At 48.2% G+C, this 9,514-nt stretch overlaps 2 protein-coding genes across 4 annotated transcripts in view; one reads left to right on the forward strand and one right to left on the reverse strand.

The window, feature by feature from the left end:
• Nucleotides 1-3,678, forward strand: part of PAK6 (p21 (RAC1) activated kinase 6) — a 48,569-nt gene extending 44,891 nt beyond the window's left edge. For all 3 annotated transcript variants that reach the window (XM_039536659.1, XM_039536660.1, XM_039536658.1), the window contains one exon: nucleotides 1,808-3,678. In XM_039536659.1, the coding sequence (XP_039392593.1) occupies nucleotides 1,808-1,975 (168 nt within the window). In that variant the 3' untranslated portion in view covers nucleotides 1,976-3,678. The remainder of the gene's footprint in view (nucleotides 1-1,807) is intronic.
• A 487-nt stretch (nucleotides 3,679-4,165) lies between these two features.
• Nucleotides 4,166-6,352, reverse strand: SPR (sepiapterin reductase). The gene has a single exon (XM_039536661.1). The coding sequence runs from the start codon at nucleotides 6,192-6,194 to the stop codon at nucleotides 5,379-5,381; it is 816 nt and encodes a 271-aa protein (XP_039392595.1). The 5' UTR covers nucleotides 6,195-6,352; the 3' UTR covers nucleotides 4,166-5,378.
• Nucleotides 6,353-9,514: the final 3,162 nt, after the last annotated feature.

The following is a 9,514-nucleotide window of genomic DNA, read 5'->3' on the forward strand; positions in this document are numbered from 1 at the left end:
AAAATCTTGCTGAATTCAACAGGGCTAAGTCATCACAGTAGCAAATGCAAGGGTCCTTGCACCTGGTGTTTTGAAATCTTCCATTTTAATGGCTCTCTCAGCTGCAAAGCCACCTCACATTTAAAAGAAAGGAATGATTCTAGGTAAATGATGGCTCATGTAATGAACTGCAGCCACTCAGATAATTAACCTACCTTGATTATTACTTATAGAAAATTAGCACTAATGTTCAGAAATAGTGATTTCCTCTTCAGTCACGAGCTACATTTTTCTTTTTATTTCACTTCAGATGTTGAAAACCAAATCATTTTTAATATTAGCTTTGTGAATTATCATGTTCTTCCTGTGTATCTGATCTTCACTACTAAAACTGAATTATTCCACTAAGAGTGCAATGTTAATTTAACAGGATAAAACTAGTAGAAATTGCTGTTAATATTAGTGTTGCAAAGGCAAAAAACTAAAATCTCAGGACCAGATTTTGGCCCCAGAGAATCCTTAGGTGACACAAAGCCAGTACTGCCCTCCTCCCTCTGTGTATGCACTCCTCCCTCAGAGTGACCCATGGCTGATGAGGTGACCCCTTGGGGGCAATTACCAACCAGCACAATTTATAGCCTTTGAGTTCTCTAAATTGTCTTGGGATGGGGGAGTGAATTGATTTACTGCAGACCTTGGGACCAGAATGCGGACCATAAAAGTACCTATGATCAGCACTCCCTCCAGCCATGTGACTTCAGCTCAGTTGCAACTGAGGATTCAGTGCTCCATTACTACAATTAACTGTTACTATGATCAACTAGTGCAGTACTGAGTTGACCAGATTAAGCAGAATTCACCTCTTCTTCTTTCAAAATATAGACAGTTTTATAAACTAAGTACTAATGGCCAGATTCTGCCACCTGTATTTAGTTAAGTAATGCCTCACCCCTCAAGTAGCCCCAATTAAGTCAGTGAAATTACTCATGCAGTAATGTACTGCTTAATGCAAACACGGTTGGCAGAATCTGGCTGTAAGTGAACTCAAACTGTGAAAATTATCCCTATACAAAAACAAATTTAATTAGTGACATTAAAATAGATGTGTAAGTTGTGATTACTTGTTACCTACTTTTGATGTTGATATAGAGAAATAAATGTCCAGTATGTGACATTAGACATCCAGATCCCGTTGTTAAGGGGAGTTGTACATATCAACGTCCCCCTATTAAAAATGATTAAAACATTGCAATGGTGTTCAGATCTAATGTTTTTAAGTGTGTGCAGATTTACTCATCTTCAGATACCAGCTGTACCAGATTTCCACTCCAGACATTGGAGATTCATTCTGAATTGTTTTTAAATTTGCTGCCTTGTGCCATTTTCCCCAATCCCTCTGTGACCAGTAGGAACAAGGATTAATTTACTAAAATCCTAATTTCTGAAGGGACATTTTTTTTCCTGAAGTGACAATATGAGTTCTGATGAGTTTTTTCTTGCAAACCACACACAGCAGAGCAAAGAACAGAAAGAGGCAAAAACTAACATAAATCTGGGGACAAGGAGAGACAATCCCATACACTCCATTTGCCAACTCCAATAAAAATGATGACCTACAGTACACGAATGTGCAAATATAACACCTAGTGTTAACATGAAGTACTGCAGAATATCCATAAGGGAGTCCTTCGCCCGTTAAATTTTTGTTTGGGAACACCTGATTTTTCACCTAATCAAGCGCAGGAATCTTCTTTTTTTAAACCTACTATTGTGTAATGTTTGACCTGACTCCATAAGTCGCTTGACCTGATTGATTCTTTTTCCACAGACTTCTCCAGTTCTGAGAGACTTCCTGGAACGGATGTTGACACGAGATCCCCTAGAAAGAGCAACAGCACAAGAGCTTCTGGATCACCCCTTCTTGCTCCAGACTGGACTTCCAGAGTGCCTAGTCCCCCTTATTCAGCAGTACAGGAAGCGCACCTCCACCTGCTGACTCTGCACATGGGGAAAAGCCAGTATCCCAGCACTGGAAATGCAATTTCTCTACTGGAAATACTACTTGTACTTGACCAAGACTCAAGCAGTGTCACTCTGCGAACAGTGCTTAGAACTTGTCAGTATTTTTTTTGGAAGTATGAATGTGAAAATTCCCCCCAGCCTTTAGCTGCTTCCCTTTTGCTGAAGACAATCAAGTCAGACCCATTATCTCTCAAGAACAAAACAGAGGCATTACATGGCTTCCGGAATCTCGTATTTCTCTTACAAGAATGGCATTTTAAAGATGTTTGAATTTGTATATTGAAGGGTCTGCAAACTCTGGAAAATTTTAACTACTGGCTATCAAATTGGAACTATATTCCCCAAACAGAAATGTGATCTTTGTTTTTTAATATTAGTTGTACACTGGAGTCCTGAGCTGACCCAAAAGAGACGCATTTTGGGGCACCAGCCTTCTAAAAAATCCTATCTTAAACAATGCACAAGGATTTCAACACTTTGAGACTTTCTCTTATTATTTTATCTCATTCCACATGTGTGAACATCATTGGGCCTGAAAAAGCTACCTGGAGGGCAGATGTAATGTATCTTTGGTTGGTTTCCAACTTCCTTCTTTGCATCAAACTGCTTCATTTCTATGGAGAATATATGTGGTTTAACAGGACAAAAAGGTGGTCTGTCTTGAGTCGACTGCATGATCTTAGATGTGTGGAGGGATGACGCTCCTTGGCACAGGCCTTCTCTAAGTGTCTCTCTCCTCTATAGAGAATATACTGCCTGCCACCAGAATCCTATGGCTGAAGCTTCATAACATGTAACACCACTGCATTCTCCAACACTGACTCAAATGGGAGGCAAAATGGTGTTCTCAGCAGGAAGGGTTTAAGAAAGCTTGTCCCAGGGTCTAGGTCCCCCTGGGTACATTGGATTCATATCAAGCAATGCTAACAACTGTTAGGTAGCACTTTGTACCATTGTGAATCCTGTAACAGGCTCAATAAAAAAAATTAAGATGTCCTGTCAATTCCACTGGAAGATGTTTGTTTTCTTGGTGAGAACGTTTGGCTTCCACCTCCCATGTTTTGTTACAGTGAAGGGTGGGGGGGGGGGGAGTGGTTGTGTGTGATTTGTTATTGGCATGTCCTTGCTGATATGTCTGAAGGTTTCTGTTTGTCTAAGGAGCCCCTTCAATCTCTTTTAAAGTAAATTTAGAATTTTGTATAAGCTCATTTACCAGTGAGATAGTCACGGTCATTTTGACTCCTGGGTCAGGTTTTAACATGTACAATAATGTGTTTAAAGTCATGCAGATATCTGGAACTTAGTCTTATCTGTGAAACTGGGATCCCATTTTGCAGCCAAACCATAAAGATCATAGAAATTTGGATTCTTATAGGGCACCCCAACTACCTAAAAAATTAACCTAATAATTGAATTAGGAGGTTTTTAGCCTCCTCTTTCCCTCTACCACTTTCCCTGTTACAGATCTTGCTATAGGACTTTTAGCTGTAATAAATAACTTGAAATCATCTAGCCACCTGGATGAAACTTTGATGCAAAAAATTTCTGTATTTCCAGGTATCCTGTCTTTTTATGCAAAAGAGCAGAGCCTTTTTAAACAGGCTTATAATTTGAAACTGTCTATATTTGTGAATTGTTTGCACTTGTGTTTTAAAATAAAGTAGATCTTGAGCTATTCATTAAGCAGTTGCATTCCTGAGATCTTTTTAAAAAGGTGCTTATAGTTTTGAGATGGAAGGAAACAGGTAAGTGTGTGAGCCACAAGTCTGTTCTAATACACTCACCTACTTTAAAGGGGATGATTTCATAACTAGGGGGGACCACAGCAAGAAAGCTGGAGCTTGAAAGGAGGGCTTGATGGGACACAGGTTGGAGAGTTCAAATTCTACAGTAGGATTTGAGCTACAGCCCAATGCTGTCTAAAAAAGGTAGAGGGGAAGGGAGGCTGAACTTTTAGTAGCGCCACACGTTGATGGGACATGAAATCAAAGAACCCATTGCACTATTTGAAAAGACGAATTCCAGTTTCCGCCCTAAAAACAAAACACAACAAAAATTCTAATATTCAAGGCACCGTGAGCATCTGATTCTTGTTTATCTACACAGTTCTTGCATATATACATCCCACTCATTGCTTTGTAAAGTAGGTGAGATACGATGAATATGAGAAGCACAATATAATATCAAAATTTTATTCTGGTTTGTAAAAACTTAAAATCATAGCCTCTGGGTGTAATACCAACTTTCCCAGGAATAAGGCATCAAGCCAGAAGACCAAGCACCCCCCATGATAAATCTGCTTATTAAATTTGTATTGCCGAAGCATCTACATGCTCTAGCTTCATTGTGGGCTAGGTGCTGTACAAACATAACATATAGTCCCTACTCTGAACGACATACAGTCTAAGCACAGGGTAACAGCTTAGCCAGAAGAAACCCAAGTTGTCGCTTATGCAATATGTGTAGCTTTTAGCGGGTATTCCCTTGCAAACATGGAGCCCTGGGGTGCCTCGTGTTTCGAAGATGTACCAAGTTCACGCCCCGGGAATGGCCAGTCAACTTTCCACCTTACTAAGAACGCGCCCGGGTTAGCCAGACCAGCAACCCCGGCCCGGCCCCGCCACAGAACGCACCTGCTCCCCTTTGCCGCGCTGACTGACCCAATAACCACCGATAATCAATGACATTTTACTTGCCCGTTTAAACAACTACTCGCTCTGGCCCGGCTCGGCCGAGGCGAGGTAACGCGACAGCGGGCGGGGCTCAGCGGTCACCGCTGCAGGTGGCTGCGGCCTTGCCAGGGCCGCCCAGGGAGGGCCCTGCCCCGCGCCGCCGGCGGCCGCCAAGCCCGAGACCCTGGCCTGGGCCTGCTCACTTCGCCCGTTGTAGCCCCACCTCAGCCCGCCCCGGGGATGAGCCACCTCGCTGCGACCGGGGCCGGACATTTGAGCATGCGCGGTAACATCTGCGGCAACAACCTCCACCGCCCGCTGCTCAACATGGGGCGGGGGGAGGGGGTAGCCTGGGGCCCGAGCCACGTAGGCGGAGGAGACGCGCTACCGGGCCGGGCAGGCAGCTGGGAGTGGGGGGCGCCCTGGGCGGCGGTTGCCAGGGTGACCGCGCTGTTTGCGCCGCCTCCCAACCCCGTGCTGCTGCGCCTGTGACCCGTCCGGGGAGTGCTGGCTCGGCAACCCCAGCGTTACCACCGCTCCCGGCCAAGGCCCCTCTCGGTGGGCGGTCCGCTCCCCCGGTGCATATCTGAAAGGGGAGTCACAGTCCCGTAGCTGGTTTCCCTTCTGAAAGCCGAGGGCATTTCATAGGCAGCTCAGTTGCGGAAGCAGCCGCCGCGGCGTGGGGGGGAGCAGCAGGCTGGCGGGTTAGATTTCATAGAAGTCTACGTGTGCCCCAGAGGCGAACGTGTCCTCCAGCAGCAGAGCCACTAGCTTCTGGGCGGACACGCCGCAGTCCAGCAGCTGCCCACTCTGCTTCATGCGGAGGAACTGCTGGCGCACGTCCGGGTCTCCGGACGTTGTGCGGGCCAGCTGCTGCATCTCCGTGTCCAGCGGCCCTGGGGCATAGCTGAGCACTCTGACGTCCGGGTTTTCAAGGGCCAGCACCTGGAACATCATGTCCCGCGAGGCCTTCCCAGTGCAGTACAACGTCCAGCTCTTGAAGGGCTTCAGGGCACACAGTGAGGAGATGTTCACAACAGTCTTGCACAAGCCAGGGTGCCCCGGGAAGGCCTTCAGGATGGAGGATGTGAGGCAGAGCGCCGAGGTGACATTGAAGGCAAAGTAGCTGTTGACTTCGGCTGGGCTGGTGAAATCCAGAAAGGATTTGGAAATGTCTCCAAGTGATCCCGCATTGTTGATGACGAGGAGCCGCTCCAGATCAGCTGCTCCCGGCAGCTTGTCCTGGACTGCTCGGAGCACCAGCTGTAGCCCGTCCTCCGTGCCCAGATCAGCCTGCACGGAATGCACTTTCAAGCTGGGGAAACTGGCCCTCAGCTCAGCCTCCAGCTCGGCCAAGCCCCCCTGCGATCGGGCCACCGGGATCAGGACGGAGCCAGTTTCCAGCCGCGGGGCCAGCAGCAGGGCCAGGCTCCGGCCGAAGCCCCGGGATGCCCCGGTGAGGATGCAGGCGGCCTTGCCCAAGGAGAGCTGCCTTTTCCCGGCTCTCTCTTCAGCTGCCATCTGCTCGCTCTGGCTGCCTGGCCTGCAGCTCGAGAGAGGGCGGGGCTGGCTGAATAGGCCAAAGGGCCGGTTTTAGGCACCATGTGATTCCTCCTGCAGTCAGCTGCACCCAACGTTCTGAGAATCACACCACTTTAAAATTCAAGTCCAGGCCTCTTTTGCAGCTGACAGTTGCCGCTCAGAAAGAGCCCGGATTGGTCCCGCCCCTGCATCTGCAGCAGCTGATTGGTCCATTCCCCTGCAACTCCCGTTCCAGCCCTGGAAAGGGGGTCCTGCAGGGAGTCACTGACTGACGGCTGGCACTGGGTCCTGGGCTTGCGCCTTTCACTGTGACAGCCAGTGACACTGCTCCTCCCCGCCAGTGTGTATCCCGCCCACAGGAACACCATCCAGCACCCCCAGGTAACCCTCCCAGTATGTACACACCCCATCCAGCACCCCCAACCATACCCCCTTCCAGCTCCCTCCTCCCCAGTGTCCGCTTTTGGGGAACCTGAAATATGGTTACCCTCTTCCCTGGGTGGGTGATGCCAGGCCAGAGTCCTACCATCCCCCTGGGAACTGACCCCTGACCCTGCCAGGAGTACCCCCCCACACACACCTCTCTTAGCTCGACCGGCCAGGAGTCCCACTGACCAATGCTGGTGCTAGCCCACTGGGGGCCCTAAAGAGGAATATTTTGCCCCTCCACACACAACACATACTAATAATTAATAAGGGGCCCATGGAGCTGCTTGGGGCCATAAGCAATTGCTTAGTCTGCTTATGCCTAGCACGGGCTCTGCCTCTGACCCCCCCAGCCTAGGGTTGCCAATTTTGGTTGGACATATTCCTGGAGGTTTCATTACATGACATAATAAGAACATAAGAACGGGCGTACTGGGTCAGACCAAAGGTCCATCTAGCCTAACATCCAGTCTTCTGACAGTGGCCAATGCCAGGTGCCTTAGGGAAAATGAAGAGGTAATCATCAAGTGATCCATCATGTTGCCCTTTCTGGCAAACAGAGGATAGGGACAACATCCCTGCCCATCCTGGTTAATAGCCATTGATGGACCTATCCGCCATGAACTTATCTAGTTCTTATTTGAGCCCTGTGTAGTCTTGGCCTTCACAACATCCTCTGGCAAGGAGTTCCACAGGTTGACTGTGCATTGGGGTGAATCTTCAGAAATTAAAGATTAATTTTAATTAGAGACTCCAGGACAATCCTGGAGGCTTGGCAACTCTACTTCAGCCCGACTGATGCCTGTGCCTTCAGTGGAGTTCCTCCTGATCTATGCTGGCATGCCTGAGAGGAGAATTTTTTGTCAAGAGCCTGTGCTACTAAGATTTCCAACTCAATGATGTGGATTCAGGAGGTTTGGATGGTTCAGCTATTGCTGGGAAAAGCCCTTGAAATTTTGGCTCTCAACTGAATCTGGTATGTAGCTTCTTCTAGAGCTGACTTCTGCCAATATGGGGATGGACACAGTCACTGAATCCTGAAGGCAAAATTTTGCATACAAATAATTGCACAAAAGGGTATAGAGAGTAAGATTTCTCTGCCTAGTTATCCATGGGCAGCTTTCAATAAAAATGATGTGGACATTTTAGCTGTGCAAATTGGAGTGAAAGGACAAGTCATTATCAATACTGTGGCAAATTGCCAGCACTATTATGATGGGTCCCACACTTTCTCCTCTTGTGGGGGTTCAGGGCACCATTTCTCACCCCTGAACTGGGCTATCAACTGTCCCACTAGCGTCCTAGAAAAGGGGAGTGGAGAGGGAGGGACCTGGGCCTGCCCTCTACTCCAGGTCCCAGCTCAGGGGCCCTAGGGATAGCAGTGAACCACTTGAACTAGTGATTGCTTCCCCTGGGCTACTTCCCTCTCCGGCCCTTCAGCTTGTGGGGCCTCCTGCCCTCTCTCCGCTTGGGCAAAGTTTCTCCCAACTCCTGGTGTCTGTAGAGTCCCTCTGCTCTGCACAAGCCGGGTTTCTCTTTACTTAGGGTCTTGGTCTTCTGGCCCGCCACAGCACTTCTCCAAACTGCTCTCCTCTAAACTGCTCTCTGCTCCAACACCAAACCACTCTGCTTCAACTGTCTGATTGCAGCAGGGTTTTTTTATCAGGTGACTGGCTTCAGGTGCTCTAATTGCAGAGGTGAAAGTAAGCCAGTACGCAGTGCCGGACTGCACCGGCTTCCGCGGACGGGATTAAAAGGGCTCTGGGCTCCCCACTGCTGCAGAGAGCCCAGAGCCCTTTAAATCCAGCCTGCAGCTGCTGGGGCCAGGATTTAAAGAGCTCGGAGCTCCCTGCTGCTGCAGAGAGCCCAGAGCCCTTTAAATCCCGCCTGCAGCTTCAGCGGCCGGGCTGGGGCTGGGATTTAAAGGGCTTGGAACTCCCCACAGCTGCGGGAGCCCTGAGCCCTTTAAATCCCAGCTGGAGCTGCAGTGGGGATTTAAAAGCCCCGGAGCTCCGCGGCAGCCTGGGCCCTTTAATTTGCCTGAGAGCCCCAGATTGATTTAAAGGCCCTGGGGCTCCCAGCCACAGCCGGCGCCCCAGGGCCTTTAAATCTTGAGAGGCCCTGCCTCTTCCAGTTGAGGCCACGCCTTTTCCAGATGAGGCCATTCCCCCCCTCAGGACTCCAGCAGTACTGGTAAATCCTGTAAATTACTTTCACTCCTATCTAATTGGCTTAATTGGTTTCTAATCTGTAGCAGCCTCTTTTCCCTCTACAGGCAATAAACCTCTCATTATCCTGGGGCTTACATATCTCCCACCTATCACTCTCCTGCTGCCCTCTGGCCATGCTATATCATAATACTTATAAATGATGGCTGAAAAGCTAGCCCACTGGGGGCCTTAAAGAGGAATATTTTGTTCATTTTATATATATATATATATGGGGTTATATATAGTTGTTCATTTTAAAACTGTGAAGATGCTTCTATGGAAGGCTTCTATGGAAGCCTTAAGTCACTGCCTGCCTAGAGAATGACAACAGAAATAAGGCTAAATCATCAAATTACATGTATTTTCTCGGTATTTGCTTCTGAATATTTGGGTGACTGCATATGCATAAGGATGTGTATCTCTTTATCACTGTGATGGTCGTTGCTAAAGGAAGCTGATTAGCTTCAGGCTTCCAGCTAATGTCTGTAAAGTGCTTTGAAAATGTGAAGTGGCAGTGCAAATAATAAAGATAACAATACCAATGCACTGCAAAGGGAGCTTCTCCTTCCCAGCCAGCTCTTGGGTGGGAAAGGAAGGAGCATACCAACCTCTAGCTCCTTCTCTGAACAGAGTGTAAGGAAAGACTGATCTTGGGCCAAGCCT

The sequence above is a fragment of the Mauremys reevesii genome, linkage group 4 (genome assembly GCF_016161935.1).
Source record: "Mauremys reevesii isolate NIE-2019 linkage group 4, ASM1616193v1, whole genome shotgun sequence".
In the NCBI taxonomy this organism is placed as follows: Eukaryota; Metazoa; Chordata; order Testudines; family Geoemydidae; genus Mauremys; species Mauremys reevesii.